This window comes from Rhyacophila brunnea, unplaced genomic scaffold, assembly GCF_057557595.1.
Source record: "Rhyacophila brunnea isolate RB1 unplaced genomic scaffold, BYU_Rbru_1.0 scaffold_11, whole genome shotgun sequence".
NCBI lineage: Eukaryota > Metazoa > Arthropoda > Insecta > Trichoptera > Rhyacophilidae > Rhyacophila > Rhyacophila brunnea.
The window spans coordinates 6,541,909-6,563,577 of record NW_028232763.1 but is presented as its reverse complement, the minus strand read 5'-3'; the positions used below and the strand labels follow the sequence as shown (position 1 = coordinate 6,563,577).

At 35.5% G+C, this 21,669-nt stretch overlaps 2 protein-coding genes across 7 annotated transcripts in view; one reads left to right on the top strand and one right to left on the bottom strand.

The window, feature by feature from the left end:
- The window catches only part of LOC147078321 (4-vinylanisole receptor-like), a 106,639-nt gene extending 98,858 nt beyond the window's left edge, over window positions 1-7,781 (top strand). Inside the window, exons 8-9 of the mRNA XM_085960436.1 lie at window positions 1,868-2,090; window positions 7,717-7,781. Coding sequence (XP_085816562.1) covers window positions 1,868-2,090; window positions 7,717-7,781 — 288 coding nt within the window. The remainder of the gene's footprint in view (window positions 1-1,867; window positions 2,091-7,716) is intronic.
- Window positions 1-21,669, bottom strand: part of dlg1 (MAGUK family member discs large 1) — a 219,045-nt gene that overhangs the window by 138,884 nt on the left and 58,492 nt on the right. The window lies entirely within an intron of this gene.

Here is a 21,669-nt window from a genome sequence, read left to right as displayed (position 1 = left end):
TATAATTATCTCGAATTATCTGTAACGTATGAAAATGTTGAAAGCGTCGATGACATTGAGCTACTTTACAAGCTGCTGGTCGGCAAGTTTAAAAGCAGGCTAGTCAGCTAGTGCGATTGTGATGATGGGACACAAAACTTTCTACTCGCTCAGAAGCCAACAAGCTAGCGAGTTGAAACCGTCATTTTGGTACAATCATAATACGTCTGATAGATGCTTACAGCACGGTAATATCGAGAAATTATTGTGTTATCTAAGAGATTTAAGGGTAATTGTAATAGGGATATCGACTGTAGAAAGGAAAAAGGGCGTAACCCTCAATTTTTTTCAAAATAGGGTTTATTGCATAATAATTTTGTACACGACTAAATACACGTTGTTGCTAAAGGATGTAAGCTGATTTTTTTTTTAAATTAACTCAATAATTAATATCAGACTAGGAATATAAAAACCAAATTATTAATTATCATGCACTTCAAGGTTAGTTCTATTTCACATTTTAACTTTGACCGAAAACCATAACAGAAACGTTTTTGTGCCTCCTGTAAAATTGATTTGTGTGGTTTACCTACGTCCTTTTTACTTTTCGCAGTCGATATGGTGCTGTAACCTATCGTAACCAGTGTAACTGTAACCTTAATGCAAGATACACAATTAATCAAAAAAAAAATAGAAACATTTTGTAATGTACATCTTTTAAAAGTGTTGTTTTAACAATCTACTGCACTACTCTCTGTTGTGTATGTTAAATAAAATAATACAATTACGTATTATATGTCTATTAACTTTGTTTGTAAAATGCTAGACACTCAGTCTGCACTGCTCGAATTTCTGTATATTTGTTGAAATTTAAAACGCGCGTTGTCTTTCCTTTGTCGGAAATCTGTGAGAAAAAACAGAATGGTTGTTTTGACAGTAAAACTTATTTGCGAATAAACATTCCGCTCTAGCGTAGTTACTGCCAAAAGAACTGGAAACTCGAGAACCGTGTTATTTTCTTGGCCAACGAAAATTAGCTGTCTTTATAGTATGTATTTATTATATTGTCCATTTTTAATAGCACCTTAAGGGGGATGCTTATACCTACCAGAGACACATAACTGAAAAATACGAAGCTTGCAATTCGAGACATTTTTTTTGGTAATTTACAATTTCAACTGTATTAATTAATAAATATGTAGGTATCTGAAAAAATTAAAAAGAAAAATATTTTTTATTGTAAGTCAAAGATAAACTTACAATTGTAAAAAAATGTGAATTTGTTACATATTTACGTACACGGTTACGTTATTATTACATTCTATTTTATGGTCATATTTATAATTACAATTTAGTTTATTAAGTTTTCAATTTTTCCTCGTACATATTTTTAACTAATTCATAGTCTTAATATTTTTTATATCTATTTAAAAAAAACATCTATTTTTATAAAAAATATTAATTCTTATGTATACTTAACTTCAAATGCTTTTTATCTCTTCTATATTGTCGTGTTTCTTACTCTGACTTTTTTATATTATATATTATAATAATGTGGGTTAAAAATTACTCGAGTGTTTGTGCTTGTTCAGATGACGTGTATATCACCGCGATGCGAAGTGAGTGCATGTGGATAGCTCAATGAGGTCATCTGTACCTCGACCGCGCGCGAGAAGTGATACGCAGCGATTACATGTGGACGGCTCAATGAGGTCACATGTAATACGCGCGAGTTTTTACACGCGAGTTAAATCGTGTCATCTGGACAAGGCCTTTATATATTAAACTTTCGTTGCATATTGCTATTAAACTATGTCATATCTAATTCTTGGTATTCATTTTTGCCTACAATACTAGATGACTATCATATGCAATCTGTTAATTTCAGAGCTCTATGATCGTTAACGCTGCATATCACAACTGCTGGTATGAACGAGGTATTGGCTTCCGCAAATTGCTCTTTATATTCATGACGAGATGTAAAGTTCCCTTGAAAGTCAACGCAGTCAAGATATTCCCACTCTCCCTTTCGGCATTTGTATCGGTAAGTAAAATATTGAACAATTTTTATTCAATTCGAGTAATGGAAACCTGTACCACGATCGTTACAGGTAACATTGACCCATATTATTGTATTTTCAATACATTATTAAATGTATAGATTATGTCACATTTTCTACAAATATTATTTACAAAATTTACTCAATGAAGAACTCGTTTACCTCACACTAACACACCATCTCACGTGTGTTGATTGCAATCTTTCACGAGTTGTGACCCCTTTTTACCACCGCTTCACACGCAGCGAATAAAATCGCGCGATAATTTTCCGCTAAGCGGTTACTGTGGAGAATGGAACTGTATGGTAGTTTTCAAGATACACGTCGGTGACTATTGGTCGCGCTATTTTAAATCGCATTTTAAATCGTGCGAGACGGTCTTATAATAGCCACACTGTGACTGCTCACAACATTTTCATAAAGGGGTATATTATTGAGAGTGAATATAACGCAACAAAAAATCATCACTTAACAGTGTTTTATAAGAACCATTTTGGTACCAGTTGGTTTAAGGGAAGCCAGGCGGGAACCGCGCTAATTTTCATAGCTTATTAGCATAATTCAAAAATGAAAACCTCACCTAACCTAACGTAACCAAACATAACCTAACCAAACATAACCTAACAAATAATCCAGTATATCGTATTATCAAAATTTGTTTGCCACTGGCTTCCCTTAAACCGACAAGAACCATTTTTTTTATATTTGACTTATTCATGACATTTTCTCTCATTCTACTAGTCAATCAAATCTTTTTGTTTATTGTCAAACTTTTGCATATTTTCGCACTGGATTTACTTTTACAGTGAAATGTACACATTTCATGTCGTTGGTTTCACTTTACTGGCTATTTACTTTCAAATATGTGGGGTTGCTTGTAAATGGGTGATCAGTGAAACACATGTGAATACTTGTGGTATGTTAATTTTGATATATGCGTTGCCACGCGGGACAATTTTTGAGTTTGACTGTATTATTGACAGTCCCGAGGCCTATCACGTACTGACTGAATCAGGGCCGCTACAAATATCACACTTTTCCTAAACAATTTTTGTCTTTTCTACCAGTAATTAATTTTGTTATATTGTCCGTTGAACTTTTATTAATTTTAGCCGGCTCTCACATCAAAACTCGTCTCACCTAAAACGTGTCGAATACGTCGATGTGATGTGACCGTTATTCCCAAAACACACGTTGCCAAATGGAGCTCCGCAGATTGGCCGAATGCGACTCGTTTGAAAAAAATATCTGCTGTTGCAATCGACAAGTTGCATCCTTCTCGGGCTCTGAGTCGAAGAGTCGAAGTCACATACAAACACCTACCAATTGGTCATTCCTATACGGGCTCGCCGATCACCACATTTAAATATCTATACGTTTCGAAGACTAAGTAGATGTGAACGGTTTTCACAAGCAACACTAGATCTCAATTCTCGGAATGTTTGTTTTATGGCTGTGCGGCACACGAGGCGAGTTTTGATGTGAGAGCTGGCTTATACTAAACTTTTTACTATTTAGTAGTAAGCGACCCACTAGAAAATACTTCAGTTTTAAACTCGTGTGGGATAGGTACCTATTCAATGTCGTTAGCTGATTTTTTCCCTTCCGCTATAACAGTGATAAGTGAAGCCATATCACGAACTTGATATGAACATTCCCGTAACAATGTAGGTAGCGAATCCCAGTCCCGCCTATCGCGTGTAAAATCATTTTAGATATACCGCCAGCCTCTTATATGTGAATTACTATCGCGCTCCAGTTCGGGGCGTATTCAGGAAATTGCTATTCAGAAAGTCGGCGTTAGCTCGCGCTGCTTTTACGCGTGATAACGACAGCGTAAGAAGCTTAACGCCAATTTGTATGCTCCGATACAAAGGCGTGTCTTAAAAAAACGTGTAAACTGAATTATAAAAAAGATGATAATCACAAATTAGCACGTGCCATTATACGAGAGCTAAGTAGTCGAATAAATCGTTACTCATCAATATTTCCTTGAGACTAATTCATTTAAAAGGTAACATTATCTTTACAAGACGAATTCATGTATATAATAGTTAGTCTAAATACCTATTAGTATCAATCATCTCGGTCCGTAAATAAGCAGTCGTCAGTAAGCTGCGTGTAAGTCGCTCCGCACAGCATTCTATTCCACCGAGCTCGGACCTCGGAACAGTATCATAACTATTGTAACATAACGCTCTTGTAACATACTATTGTACCGACTTTTTACGCTGCAAATAAAACTCGCTCTTCCATCCATCGGAGAAACCACCGAATCTCGACTTCTCATCTCTCCTCTTGACGACTCTCCATCTATACCTCACAGTCACTTGGTCATCCCCAATCACAGCGAGCTCGGACTCAACAACGAAGTCCCCCAAAACAATATTATATATTCTTCTAAACATTTACAAAAAAGTAACTTCTTTTTAATAATACTATCGACCGAAAATACTTGATGGAATTTGAATTTAAATTCTAATGGATTTAAGTTTTCTACTATTCCATAATCCATATAGTACAAAACTTAAATCGATTAGAATTTAACTTCTTTTTATTGTATTTTTACTGTTCCATATCGCAAATATTCATACTTAATAATTTTTTAAATATATATTTAATGTGAAAATAAATGAATGTGTTGTTTGATCTTTTATGACAGAGTTTTATAACTTTGTATATTATTCTGATTTCCCATTCATTTGATTATATTGCATTTATTTGTCAAAAACTAATCTTTCAGCACGCATATACGATGTTGTTTGTGGAATTACTCTTATCTGTCACTAGCTACTGTCCGACAACAAGATCTCGTCGATAACCGGAAATCGCGGTAGTCGCATATGGAAGACTTCTCAGTGACGTACCTGTCATAGCGGCAACGCGTGTTTTATTAATGTATCAGCTCTTTTTTAAGATGCGACTCCTTTTCTTCTTCGCAATAAGCCAAAAGTTTGCTAATAATAATGTGAATATCACTCCTGTATACGTATATTCTACTATTTTTTACCATAGATAGTAATTTATCTTTTGAATTCAAATAATTTTACTGTCATTTTATGACGTAGGTACATATATTACGTTTAGGTACCTCAAAATTATATCTTTTCCCACTAAATAATTTGTTGTTTTTTGATAAAATCTATTTTTATGTTATGAAGTACGAACAGTTACTTATTTTGATTTTGGATATGCACATATTATATAAAAACATACGACTTATAATAAAATTTTATGTTGACTTTATTGTTTCACTTGTCGTTGCCGACTACACCACGATATAATATGTTTCGAATTGCAATTATATAATGAAATGAAATAAAATTTATTAGTTTTACATCACTTGCGTATGGACAACGTCTATTTGTATTATTCGATGACGTGTGTATTTATTATCGACCGAGACAAATAGTTTTGTTTTCTGCCAATAGATGTTACTACTATAAATTCGAATAATTAAGAATACTTATATTTTTTAAGTCTGGAGCTAATTTTCTATGATAATGAAAATGATTTCTTTAGTATTTTATTTTCAAATTTGATGTAGTAATTTTTCAATGTAGATGCTTCACTAATTGGTAAACATTATACGCAGCTTTTTATATAAATTAATAAATATCGCCTGAATGTATGCATACATTGTATTCAATTTAATAAACGAAATTAAATGTTAATCTTACAGGTGATTTTAATATTTTGTCATCGCACGCTACTGGTTTAACCAAATTGCCATCATCATCCATCCGAAAGTTTCCAAAAAACTTTTAATATCATGATATAAACGCCCCTTAAAACGTAGAAGCTTTTATGTGGTAAAAAAGTTTTTAAAAAAATGCCTTGTAGATAATATTTTCTATTAACCAAGAGGGATATTTGAACAGATAGTATCAAGCGGCGAATGTTAAGCATATCATTTCTGATACTATAAGCAACATAACATAGTAACTACATCTACAATATGCAACAAAACGAGATTATTGAATTATTACGCAATGCTGAGTATTCACAAGACTTAATAATGTTTGATTATTATTATTAAAAATAGATACCTACATAATTTTTAAAAAAACCTCTGAAAACCTAACACTTTGAACCGATTTTTAAAAATCATTACCTATTTTCAATCATTGCATTGTTTAACTTTGTATATTATCATATATTGAGTACCTTTTGAAAAATAATAAATGCATTCTTAATAAAAATAAAACAATAGCTTTGAAGTCCCGTAACGTAAAGAGGCACATAACTTCAAATGAATGTATACAGCTATAGCTTGTAATTTGTGAGATCTAGACTTTCACAATTCTTGTGATTCTACAATAATTATTGTCTTAATAAAGAATATTGATTTTATCGAGAATTCTCTAGATTCTTGATAAATCGACATTATTACGAAATGACTTCTTCTTCGTCTCGGTCTTTTTTATTTTTTTAGACCTTCCAGTCAATTTAATTTTACTGGCAAATTTTATAAATTCCGTTCAGAATGAAAGTTTTTTGAGACATTTTTTATTGATAAACCATTTTTTTGTTTTTGAGAAATTCCATTCAGTTTTTTTTAATTCCTGGTTGCAGTCAACCAATGACATTATTAATGGACAACGCACTCAATACAGTAGCTTGCAAGTAAATTCGCGCATAGCGACATTCGCAGATGCATAGGTAGACGTCACGCAATTTCCATTATGCGATATCACGCATCGGGAATTTATAGCAATATGACCTTTATTGTAATGGCGTTAGAACAGTATTTCTAGTGTCAATGTTCATTTGAGAGAACCCGTTCGAACCGAACCATTCGGCAGACCGTACAAAAAGCATCGGGAATTTATAGCAATATCACCTTTATTGTAACGGCGTTAGAACAGATTATGCCATTCGGCAGACCCGACAAAAAAGTGAGTGTCATTTTTTTCCAGATGCTTCGTCCATATTAATGTCATTGCAGTCAACTTATCCTAGTGTCAACTTATCGATTTCTCGAGAATCTCGTTGATGATTTCTCGAGAAATGAAAATTCTCGAAATGACAGAAAAATGAATTTCTCGAGATTCAGCTATCTCTGATTATTTCTCGAACACAACATTTACATACAGATAAATAATAGAATATTTCAATGCCATGGGTTGTGTTGTAGTCTACCCCTGCCTAAAACATTAGATTTCTACTGATAAGATTGAGAATATAAAATCTATATCTAGGTACATAAAACATTACACTTTAAATGTAACCTAAAACATCGTGGCATTTTGACGTGATTGACGGTTGAACCGACTTCATTAATTAATTAATTACCTATTCCCTTTATCTACCCATTGCGTGACATTCCCAGAGGATCTGACCAGAATTCTGTCAACTCAATCAAAATTTATAATCTACCCATATTCTAGTTGATCTACTAATCGTCCGAGCGAAAGAGATTCGTTTGAATGGTACACACACAAATTATGAATAGTCATAGAATCCTAATAATTAAAATTCGGTAGTCATAATGAATTGCTTTCTAAACTTTTACGTTAGCACTAATGAAGGCGCTCTTCCAATCGTCACGCTAGTTTCAAAACATTAACAACCATTTTTTTATTATTTTTCTTTACAACTCTCGCGCTTCGAAAAGCGGAAACACAAAAGGAATTTCGTGAATTTTAATTTATACTCTGTATCTGATTAATTCCAGTGGCCAATGTAACTGTTTATACGCACGCACTGCTTTTCTTCGAAAACACGAAAACCTACGAATGAATTTAGGTAAGCAACTAAACGATGTTAAGGGTTATTTAAATCAAGTATACCCACAATTAAAAAAAACACAAATAGTAACTATGGTGCAATAAACATACAGGAAACTGTTTTACCGTTACAGTATTTTTTCTCCTAACAATAATATTTCATTTTGTTTTTAAATAAGAACATCATTGGCGAATTTCAATCAATACTCAAACGTCATAATAATTCAATATTTTTAATTTAGCACGCATCTTAAACCTTTTTGCTTCAATTTTTCTTATATTATTGGCCAAAACATTGTGCCTGGAAAGATTTATATCATTTTAATTTTATCATTCGTATTATAATTGTTACAATAAATTAGCCGTCTAAACTGCCAAAACTCTCTATCTCGATCTAAAAGGTAACATATCCAAGAGACGGGCTGTTAAAATATAGCACTTGTTGACAGTTTAGACGGTTAACTTATATAGTAACAATTAAATCCGTCAATACATAAATATGATAAACTACCATCGATACCCGCCTTGTGTATAGAATAGACCCCCAGGCTCATGACTAGGGATTCCAATCCCGGAATCCCGGGATCCCGAGCTATTTTCGATACCTATGAATCCCGGGATTGATAAACCTAATCCCGGGATTTCGTGATTGATTTTTTTATCAATTTTTATGGAAAATAAAATAAAAGCCAAAATATAACAGAAAAAATACTTTTAATAAAAAATAACTACATTAGAAATAAACTGAGTTTGAATGAAGTTTGATTTATACCCATGTGTAGGTTGCCGATTCATTTTATTTTTTTCACATAAATTATTAATAATGAGAAAGATTGGAACAAAACAATGCTTCGCACTTTTAACAAAGTAATTCCACCATGATATCATACGTTTTACGGCAGTTTCATATTTGGCTGACTAATTAGATTTATGAAGCGGAAAGGCCATAAGTACGCCATGATTATTTGCTTTACTATTTTTAATCTCGCTAATCCATTCATTATGTCTTTACTATCAGAAACAGCAATCTCATATTAAATTCACATTATTATTTATATTACAATATTATTTACTCCATTAAACATATGTAGGTACGTCCAAGATTGAACGTATACAATATTAACAATAAATGTCTTAAATACTCGTAGTATAAATTATACTAGATTTATTTTTGACCGATTTTATCAATGTTATTTGTAAATATAACAATTTTATATTAACAATGGAAAAAAAATGTCAATCCCGGGACCAGTCCCGGGATTGTCAAATTGTAATCCCGAAATCCCGGGATCAGAATTTTGGCTCGGGATTGGATTCCCTACTCATGACTGTATGAATATTTTTATTCTTCATACAATCACTAATACAAAGAATCACATAACTGTGAGTAGAATATTATATAATTTATAATATAATCAATAATATTATTTCATCGTCATATACTGCATACACACATATATTATATATATATGTATTATATAACACGAATAACTTTATTCGTTACTCAACGCCCTTATATTTGGGTCAAATAATAATATTATTTAACTTCTGAAGCTGCTTTAACGTGCCTTTGCTTCATATGAACAGCCCCTGTTAGATTTTTATCAGGAGCACAAAAATAAAATAATATATTATGGAAAAAATAAAACAAGGTCGCATTTGAAATCGATCACCAAACAAACTGCAAGTGAAGCCGTGTATAGATTTATCATACTATATTAGATATTATTTATATTTTTTAATATACATCCAATAAATGGTTACATCTAAGTTGTACGTATACAGTTCATCGTGCGACACTTATGCGTGCGCCGCAGTACGTGAAACATGAGTTCGTATAACATTTTATCAAATGACGAGTTATTCGTTGAACATTTCATCGTGGAATACATTTGTACGTATCTTGCAAAATGCGGCGATAGTTACTGTTCCAATTAGATTAACCATTACCTAATCTAACCTAACCTAACCTAGTAAAGACATCTCATAAAATTCGCCACATGTTGTAGCATACGTACAAATATACTCTACGGTGAAATGTTCAACGAAGAACTTGTCATTTGATTAAATGTTACACGAATTCATGTTTCACGTACTGCGGTGCACGAATAAGTGTACTGCGGTGAACTGTTTACGTACGAATTTCCGGATACGCCAATAAATACCTTCATAGCTTAGAAAAGAAGTTTGTTCGCTCCGTGATGTTAATTCTTCTTTAGAGTATTTTCATAAAAATATCTATGTCCTTGAATGGTGGTTTCCAAATAATTGAGTATTAAATCATTTTTCACATAAGACAAATTAAAATTTATGGCTACAGCCGTTGTGGTAGCTTAACCACTGGGGAATGCCAAAAGAAATGGCATATTTCAAAAAAAACACTACCTTATTCTTAGGTCAATAATTATTATAAAGCAATCATTATTCGTAGGATGTTTATCACACTTGAATGGTTAAAGACATAGCTTATAATTAGTATCTTTAGAATTATCTTCAAATGTGTTAATCTTGCCCATTTTTTGAATAATAAAATGCCTAATTCTTGTCAAATTTGGGATCACAGAGATTATCAATATAATTTTTTATCGTAAATATTTCATTATAATAATGTTGACATAAATTATACTAATGGTTTTATAAATGCGTTTAAAAATTAATAAATGTAAAAAATCTTAACACCACTGCACATGCATGTACTGAAATATGACTGTATTCGCAAACATTAGAGCGAGAGGTTTAAAAGAATACTATTTTATGTAACAAAAATACTTTATGCAGTCATCAAATGTTAAAAATAAATATAAAGGATAATAAGGCTTCAAAATTATATTAAGTAAATTACCATTTTCCCCCCTTCCCCTCTAAGTAAATTACCATTTTCACTAATAAGCAGAGTATATAGTATTGTAAGCTTCCGTATTGTGTAATTAGCGGCTTATTTAAAGGCTAAACAATGTACGAGTATAACATTTATCAGAGAAACTTCAAACGATTTATTTAATTGCTACTACTACTGACACGCCTCAGTATTAGAGCATGAGGCAATCATACGTTAGCGTCACTTCCCTTGGTCAATCACCAACTCTCGCGCCTCCCGCCATGCCAAACCTGTATCGCGTAGATCTCCCTTGTAGCACCGATGCACGGTGAGTGAAGGCTGACCGAAAGGTCTCTCCATTTAATTGAAAACTTATGGACATAGGGACAAATAAAACAAAAAACCGCGAAAATTCAAGCAATATATGATATTATGTAACTCACAAAACCTAGTATGTTCAGTTTCACTATAGTTTTTGTTAATCTATACTCTATCGATGAAACTATTGGAAGAACTGGTACCGTATGAGGTAAAAAAAAATGAACACCTGTTTCGCGTGAACTAGAACACTCAAATAAGTGGACATCGTATTTAATGGTAATTTCCATATAAATATAAATAATTTATTACTAACGTTATACGAGAAGAAGTTTTTTTTTTATTATTTTTCTATTATTCCATGATAACCAACCATTTCCTTTGTATATATGAATGATTACAGTGGTGTACCTACTCAGTAAGACTGACAAGAACAATGACCTATTCAACACGAAAATAGGATACAGCGGCACGCACATTCTCCAAGTTTTAATAGGTATACGATCTATTCAATAAATTGCACTGTTATCAATATCATCTATAACATAAATATTTCCACGAACGATAAACTCGCTAGTTTGGCCATTGATATACATATATATTATAATATTATCATCATCAGCCGGGGTCAATCCACTGCTGGATGAAGGCCTCCCCAAGCTTCTTCCAACTCTCTCGGTCCTGTGTCGTTCGCTGCCACGTATTTCCGCCGAACTTTATCAGTTCGTCAATCCAGCGGCTTTTAGGGCGACCCTGTGGCCGTTTCGTGCCCCTTGGGTACCATTGGATGACGGCATTTGTCCAGCGGCCGTCCTTTCGGCGAGCAATGTGCCCCGCCCATCTCCATTTTAGCTGTTTTGGCAACGTCTATTACATCGCGTACTCCTGTCTGCTTCCTAACCCATTCGTTTCTCTTACGGTCCTTTCGTGTGATGCCCAACATACACCTCGCCCAACATATGCCTCGCTGTACGACTCTTAGCCTTTGGACATCTCTCGTGTTGTGGGTCCACGTCTCGCAGCCATACGTGAGCACGGGCAGCACACATTGGTTGAACACCCTACGCTTAAGACATAATGGTAGGTCACTCTTGAAGATACTATTCAGACGTCCGAAAGCACTCCATCCCAGCTTTGTTCTGCGAGCAATTTCATCGTGCATGCTTCCGTCTATGGGCACCTGCTGTCCGAGATAGACGTAGCTGCTGACTTACTCGAGCTGGGTGCCATTAATACAGATAATCGCAGGGTCCGAAAAGCTGTTCCTCATAACTTTTGTCTTCGAGACATTTATCACGTTTGACTGACATCTGAGAGTTCTTGCATTCTACCTTGGAGGTCCTTCGGGCCTTGTGAGAGTATAACAATATCATCTGCAAAGCGCAGGTGACTAAACATATTATTATATACATAAACATATTGAACAGTATATACAGTGATGCCACAGCATGCGTGAAACTCCACAAACGGTCTTGTAAATTCCCCATCAACAAAGGTGTCCGGCAAGGTGATACCATTTCACCTAAACTATTCACCGCTACTCATGAGGACTTATTCAGGAAACTTGATTGGGAGAAAAAAGGTGTTCCAATTAATATTATAATATAAATAATAATAATATATTTAAATAATTAATGAATTTTCTCAGTGTATTGATGTTTTATATATTTTATATTACGAAAAATCATCCCCATCGCGTTAAGCAGGATACGCAACAGTAAAATTTAATCTGATATGCATATGCAGTCGGTGGAACAGTGCCTTATGAGATAGTATACATTCTACACTGTCTACAACATTATATTATTACAATGGCACATTTTTAATCAAGAAATTTTTTACATTGTAAACATTTAGACATTGAATAGTAAAATTTTGAGCGTATTCTATAAAAAATCTTGCCTCCAAAATTTAATAAGGATAATAACTAACGAATTGACATGACCCGGCTCACGGCTAGCTCAATAATGCTACCGGGCCGTCACTGAGGAGACTAGTGATGAATTAGGAGAGGTGGATCTCCTTTGTAGTATCACAACTTTTGAATTCCCGAATAAAACTCTCAGCTGGTGTGGTGCCGAATTTATTCAGGTACTAGAGTTCACGGTCACACAATAAGATTAACTGTCATTGTTCCCGTAATTAAATCTCATTAAAGTATCAGCAAACTATTTATTTGTTCACTATAGGATCTCTGTGAAATCTTTCACAAATTCCCGAAAAGTCACACCTAATTCAGAGAATGTATACGCAGATATTCTTTGGATATTTTTAATTCATGAAATATTTTCCCATAAGAAAGAAAATATAAATTATTCTTTGGTCACACAGTATTAGGTTTATAAAAGAATAGAATTATTTTATTGTTGTTTATAAAGTTTATTTATGTTCACAGTGTATTTACAAATATTTATTTGTGTTTACAGACTTGTTTACAAAAGGTTTGCTTAATGTTTACAAATTTATTTACTAAAATTTGTTTACTAAAATTTATTTTATAATTATGTTTACTTAATAAAGTTTCAAAAATTTATTTTATAATTATGTTTACTTAATAAAGTTTCAAAAATTTATTTTATAATCCCGAAAAGATTTGTAAAATTTATTATTATAGACTGAGTTTATTAATTTGTTTTTATAAAACAAATTCGATCGCGTAATTTATCTCGATTACGTCACCTCGTATGATGAGTAATGAAAAATAAAATTAATCCGCGGCGCGTCACTATCGACAGATACGTAGTATTCGTGCTACGTTTTGGCGGCCGACGTCACTACCGACAGATACGAGTTATTCGCGCTACGTTTTGCCCGTCGAAGGGGACTTACTGGTACGTATGAATCGCGAATGTACTGAGAACCGTGTCCCACAAGCTCGCAGAGAGGTCTGCTGCTTACTGAAGATCGCCGGTGAGAAGTGTAGAAACTAATGATTTTACGGAAAAAGGATGTCACCTTTTATACCCTCGGGATGGAGGTTTAACAGGAAACAGTCCGTAAGGGATAGCAGATGTATATCTTTCTCTCACGGGATAAATTTACGTATATCTCCCGTTCCTGGTAACTTTCTAATAGAGATATCTTCTAATTAAATCGGGTTAAATTTACTCTACTTTATTTCCGCAAAATTAAGACTTAATAGGGGTGTTTTAAGCACCCTCTAGAACATGTCCTTTAAATACGTAGTTACGGTGACGTCAGCAAAATAGTTGATTTTATATGATTTTTCGTGTTCAAACGAAGGGGAAAGTTTTTAGCTTTCCAACGAGGTATCAGAATAGGTACTCGTGTACTAAATAAGGGAATGGCAGTCTTTAAATTTAAAATGTCAAAATGAAAGGTTGACACCCACGTACTAGTCCTTTCCACCACTCTTGGCCTTTTTAGGCCAATAGAATTTTACTAAGTTTTAATAAAACTATTTGGAGCCGCAGAAAACGTTTCATTCGATATTTACCTTTCGGACGAACATTATTACGTGAAAATACTATAATATTATACTTAACATTTCAACTTAAATATATAAATGCTTAATCCTAACAAGATGTTATTTACAAGCGACTACAAATTTATTTCGTCCTTAATAGTGGCTTTTCCATAGTAATCTAAACGTAACCTTGAATCTATTTTTATCTGGCAACTCAACACAGCCGGGCCGTAAATTCTAGTCGAACAGAATTCAGTTAAGGTTCAAGGTCACGCGCCAGTTTGTGTTTTTAGTCGCAGTATTTGATTCTTTTATTACTTAGGAGGCAATTAAGATTTATTATTGTTTATGGGTAGAAACCCATCTATACCAGAATCTCAAGTTTTTCCAATTGTTACTTTTACAATATATATTATAGTCAGCAAGTTATAGCATTAACAAAATCTATAATTATAATTACGCGTCTATAGATATAGATACGCGTTTACAATATTTTTATAACGGTAGTTAACTCCTATCTTGTATTGATAAAATTAGTATTAAAATTCTTTATTTACAATTATACAGTATATAAATTTATAAATATTCAATTTTCTTTTCCAATTTTCATACACTTCCATTATAGCTATAAAAGTTATTGAAGCATGTACCTGCTTAATTTTACGTAAACAATCTCTCCCATAACTTATTTTCTAAGTTTAATGGAGATTTCCCGGAAATTATTTCCGAAATAGATCGATTTGAAATTTCATGGCGTGTCATTTCGAGGTCTGCGGTCACAGCGTTCCAATTACACTTGAACAGTCTCGATTCTTCGAGGCGAAATTTTTTACGTAAAATTTTATTACATTTTACAAAGAAAAGGTTAACAACATACATTTTACTTCCTAATACTAAACGATTACGCTACTGGTTACCTGTTCATGGTCTTTTTCGACCATTTCTTCTCTGCTTCTTCCATAGTTTAGGACCATGGGACTTATATATTCTGTTTGTACCTCGTCGTGAGGTTGTCGCACGGCTATTTGAGAAGTAGAATTGACTACAAGGCTAGATTTGTATAGTTATGTCGTTAAACCATACTCTGCCATAAACACTAACTGAAGGTCGGCGTTTTTGTTTGTGTCAAATGCCCACCCTTAATAAAGACATAACTGTATATGTCTAGTCTCAATTCACCATTGCCACACCTCAGGACTCAGTAATATGCAAAGCGATAAAGCAACAGTAAAGCATATTCAAAATAAAATATACAAAATCTGCGCATGCACACAAAGTTTTTCTTTTACTTTTTATAATTAATATTCGCCCAGATTCAGGTCTTAAAATTCTAATTAATAAAAGAAAATTATATAATTCAATAATTCTGAAGTTAAAAATTTTATTTTGAGGACGGTGAGTGCTGTATGGGACGACTACTGCTTTTCCTGCCGAGGGACAACCGCAAGGAAGAGGACTCACGGAGACGCTCCCTTTACGACCCATGGACAGAAGTAGAGTTCGACTTCCCGTCGCGAATCACGTTCCCGCTTACTAGAAAATACGGCATAGTACCATGATATGCCAGGGAGACTCCCCTGACAATACCTTTAACATTAAATTACATAGGGTCATTTAAACCTATTCAATCTAACGCTCAATACTCCTAGCTATATATTACATTCTACAAGAATTTGAAATCAATCCCAATCAAGAGAATTATTTTTCGCAGCTCCGAATACTAATAAGGACTTAGCGTGAAAGTTACGAACTTCCCCACGCCTAAATTAGCAACGCTCTCTTCATTTCGCAGCTCCGAATACTAATAAGGACTTAGCGTGAAAGTTACGAACTTCCCCACGCCTAGATTAGCAACACGTCTTCATTTCGCAGCTCCGAATACTATTAGGGGCTTAGCGTGGAAGTCAAGGACTTCCCCATGCCCTAATTAGCAACACTTTCTTCGTTTTGCTCTCCCCGAAGACTTATTTCTTTCTCGCTTCGAGAAAAGACTCGTTTGCTTCGATAATAGACTTATTTCTTTATCGCTCCTCTCGAAGACTTGTTGTTTGCTCCGATAATAGACTTATTTCTTTATCGCTCCTCTCGAAGACTTGTGGTTTGCTCCGATAATAGACTTATTTCTTTATCGCTCCTCTCGAAGACTTGTTGTTTGCTTCGATAATAGACTTATTTCTTTATCGCTCCTCTCGAAGACTTGTGGTTTGCTTCGATAATAGACTTATTTCTTTATCGCTCCTCTCGAAGACTTGTGGTTTGCTCCGATAATAGACTTATTTCTTTATCGCTCCTCTCGAAGACTTGTTTGTTTCGCAGCTCCGAATACTAATAAGGACTTAGCGTGAAAGTCACGGACTTCCCCACGCCTTAATTAGCAACACGTTCTTCGTTTCGCTCTCCCCGAAGACTTATTTCTCTTTCGCTTCGAGAAAAGACTTGTTTTTCGCTTCGATCAGAGACTTATTTCTTTATCGCTCCTCTCGAAGTCTTATCGCTCGCTTCGATAATAGACTTATTTCTTTATCGCTCCTCTCGAAGACTTATAGCTCGGTTTAGTTAGAGACTTAGCTTACAGGCGATGGCGGTAGCGATCGCTTTGAGCGACGCTTACCTGATCGGCCTATACGCTGATACTGACGTTTGGGGGGCGCATTCCGGATGGGGGCGTCTCGTAAGACAGCGTCCAACGCATCCCGCCACTCGCCAAAGGTAGTACCTTGATCTTTGCTCCAGGGCGTTGGGAAGTCGGTCCTCGCAGGGCGCCGCCCTCCCAACCGTCCCACTCTCCTAAATTCTCTCTTGGGGGGCGCTATCTTGATGGGGGCGTCTTGTAAGACTGCGTCCAACGCATCCAGCCTCTCGCCAAGGGTCATCTCTTCATTAGATATTGTCGAGTCAACAATTCTTTCTACTTCAGCTCCTCCACCGCTAAGTTCGGAATCTGTTCCTGAACTCGCCAGTAGTTCTTCCCGCGCACATTCCTGCGCATCCATACGACGTTCTGACAGGGCGTGCACTCCCTCGTCTCTGTCGCTGGTAGCTTTGGAAAGCGGCGTAGGTGATACCACCGGGTCGTCTGCTCTTTCATTAGCCAGATTCTTCTCAAACTATTTCGCACCGCAGCTCCGAATACTAGTAAAGGACTTAGCGTGGAAGCCATGCGCTTCCCCATGCCTTAACTAGCAACACTCTCTCCGCTATTAATTTAAAATATATTACACTTAGCACTGATATGTATATCACGCTTATCATAATCATATATATCAATTTAACACTAGTATTTAAAACACTTTTAACACTAACATTTTTATCAAATTTAATATTTAAATCTTTATGAGGTAAACTATTTTTATTACGTGCAATTGCAGTAGTTGGCAATTTCTCTTCACCCGACGCATCCAACGTACTACCTACAATTGTCCACGTACTTCTGACTACGCTATTTGGACGGTCTGCAGTCGTTACAGATGGTAGTGTCTTTTGACACGCCGCAAAATTCTGTCCCCGACTACACCTGTCCCTAGGATCTAAAATATTTACAGAACCGAGAAAATCCGTAGATATTTTGCTTTGTTGGTTATGGGCAACCGTAGCTGAGTCCCATAACTCTTGTCCTCCGTCATTGAGTATATCACCGCCTTTGAGACGATGATCATACGCAACAACTCTTTCGTCACTATATCTAGCTTTATCTATATACATTAAGTTCATGTTTCTTAATTCAAACTTAACACTATCAAAATTAATCTTATTAAGCTTACGTAACTTATTTTTAACATTCTTAATACTAAAGGACTTACATTTACTTGATTTTTGTTTAAGATAACGATTATAGTCATCTAATGCTATGAGCTCTTCTTCATTAAGTTTATTTCGCCTTAATTTACCGAAGGTATTAATGTTTTGTAGTCGACGATTAGTTCGACTCTTCCTAATAATATTCTTAACGTCAGCCTCGTGGGGTCTGTTCGCTAATTTAAAAGGTGAGTCCCTTCCTAAAGTTTCGTTGCTCGATTGCAACGACGATCGACTATCTAAACTACATACATCGCTATTAATTTCAAGTAAACTGCCAGCTTCGGCTTTAGTATAATTAGTACTATTAATATTTTTACACAAATGGTTAGCGGAAGCACAATAATTCGTTAAATTATTTGTTACAAGAGATCTGTCGTCAGTATCGACGAGACTACAGTTACTTACGTTTGCCGATGTTCTCAGCACACCAAGAGCGCCACTGCTTACGCCTTCGCCGCATCCACTGCTAGCTGTCTTTAACTGCTTATCTTGATAACCTTCTTCCTTGTTGCCAACATTTATTTCATAACTTCCTAATTCTAATTTATCTAAAAACTTTTTATATTCTATTTCGCCGCCGGTAAAAGAATTATTAGCTCGCGAAGTCTCAACATTGGACAACGTCTTACCGCTATTCTTTTTATTAAGATTTTCTACTATTTTACTAGCAGAATTATTAATATCGCGTTTGCGATAATTCTCCGGTCTTACGCTGCTATCCTTTACAAGAGGACCTGTACAAAGATTAACTTGGTTACTGGGGCCAGCTTCGACCTCACAGTGAACCTTAGGGTTAAATGATTTCACCGGAAGGGTGTCCTTCAGTTCACTTTCACAGTTAACCCTATTCGCCAGAAGAGCGTCTATGTCACTAGCTAGAACTCGGCTGAACGGCGTTCGAGGAACGTTCGTGTCACCTTCTTGAGTCTTCTCTTCGGCGGTCCGCCAGTGTTCGTCGTCTTGGAGCCATCGACGATCAACCCGGTCCGCGAGCCGTCTTCATGGCTCCTTTCTGGTCTGCTGAGCTGCTTGCCTGTCTGGGCAATCCTTGTTTTCATGGAAGCCAGGACAATGTTGACAGCGCCTTTGTCTGGCACCGCCTCGCTCATCAATGCGAGGACGTGGGCGGTACGCAGGTCTTTCCGAATCGTTTTGCTGGTCTGATTGCCGTGGAGGCCTTTTATCAACAGCCTCCGTGGTCTTATCAGATTTCGCGTTAGTCTCTTGTACCGAACGCGGCTTCTCGCGCCAAGTATTTTGCTGAGCGGGCCTCTTTTCATTATTCGCCTTGACGGCATTTGCTGGAGATGGCACGGAAGCCAATGCCGATTTCAATGGTCGAAGTGTATGAGCTACTTCAAGCAGCTCGTCCATCGTCTTCCATTTCTCTTGATTAACCCTTATCTGATCGCTCACAGTGAGTAGGTCATAAAAGGTCGAAGCCAGGGTTTCCGACTTCATCTCTGGAAGGAGTACCTCGGCTAACTCCATCTTCTTCAGGAGGAAACCATAAGCTCCCTCTTGAGGTCCTTGCTCTTTATGTTCGAGCTCCGTTCGTTGAGCACGACGCCTTGAAGGTGATTCGAAGTGCTCTTTCAGGTCGTTACTAAACGACCGCCAACTGTCCGATGTGTCAATATTCTTGGCCCAAGTCTTGGCCTCTCCTCTGAGCTGACGCATAGCCAACTCTGTCCAATTCTCAGCTGGGTACTTCACAGCTTCGCAATATTCTCTGCAGCGTCGGAGAAAAAGTTCAACGCTCTGCTTTGGGCTACCCTCATAGGTGGAATGGAGTTCCGGCTTAACATGGCACGGGGTACATACGGCCGGTTCTGGTGGTGCCATTTTTTGTTTGGGATCCGACGTGCTTACTTGCAAAAATGAATCCTCTTCGGGGAATACTTGCGCGTTTTGCAAGCCTTCTTCCAATATGAAGTCTTCTTCTACACTCGGACCCGGAACAGGGTTCGGCATAATTTCTTCGAATTCCTCCGTCCCCTGGAGTTGGAAGAAGCGGACCTTCGACCGTAAATTCATATAAAAATTCAGCTATCGATTGCGCCGGTTTTCAGCTTCCTACGACCACCCGTTCGTCCGCAATCGACGTTTAAAGTATTTTGAGGGCATGCGCTGCTTGTCGCTGATAACCCTGAAGGCTTGCAACTCCTGTTACAAGCGTCCAATCTTCTCCGTTTAAAATCTTATATTGTAATAGGTACAGGCCTTCATGTACCTATACCCATGACGTCACGGTAGTTATGATAATTATCGAGATTTTAATATACAAAGTAGTATAAATTTATTTTTTTCAAAAATTTTTTTCTTTGTCTGGGTTCTTGTACCTATACTTGTATGGTACTCAACTTTATATTAGAAAAAAGCTTAAAAATTCACACGAAATTTTTATTGTGCATTTTATTCTTAATTCTATTATTTCTGTTACGGTGAGTAACACAATTTATTTTTATACTTTCTTTATGGCTTAAAAGGGTCAGAAAGATCCTTTGGACAGTCTCATCGACATACTTTTGCTTAATGTCGGTATCTGACTCTAATAAATTACCAAAAGTATTTATTTTATTTATTCTTTCCTTTTCCAAGTATATCAAGAAAAGTATTCTATATATAGTTGCCTTTACGTATATATTCTTCTCCAAATTATATTTTTCAAAAGTATTCATCACTGGTTCCTCGTTAATGCGAGTTACACTTTATTTCATTGTACTCACATTTATAAAGTTGAGGTAGATCGCTCTTGTAGCTCCGGTATAAGGTTCTTAAAACCTCTCAGGTAACCACAATTCATTGATACACTTCACAATATATTGTTTTTAAAATCTTTTAGTAGATCTTAGTTGTAGGATCGTTCAGGTTTTCGCAACCTGAAGATGCCGCACGCATTTGGGCGCCATAATGACATGACCCGGCTCACGGCTAGCTCAATAATGCTACCGGGCCGTCACTGAGGAGACTAGTGATGAATTAGGAGAGGTGGATCTCCTTTGTAGTATCACAACTTTTGAATTCCCGAATAAAACTCTCAGCTGGTGTGGTGCCGAATTTATTCAGGTACTAGAGTTCACGGTCACACAATAAGATTAACTGTCATTGTTCCCGTAATTAAATCTCATTAAAGTATCAGCAAACTATTTATTTGTTCACTATAGGATCTCTGTGAAATCTTTCACAAATTCCCGAAAAGTCACACCTAATTCAGAGAATGTATACGCAGATATTCTTTGGATATTTTTAATTCATGAAATATTTTCCCATAAGAAAGAAAATATAAATTATTCTTTGGTCACACAGTATTAGGTTTATAAAAGAATAGAATTATTTTATTGTTGTTTATAAAGTTTATTTATGTTCACAGTGTATTTACAAATATTTATTTGTGTTTACAGACTTGTTTACAAAAGGTTTGCTTAATGTTTACAAATTTATTTACTAAAATTTGTTTACTAAAATTTATTTTATAATTATGTTTACTTAATAAAGTTTCAAAAATTTATTTTATAATTATGTTTACTTAATAAAGTT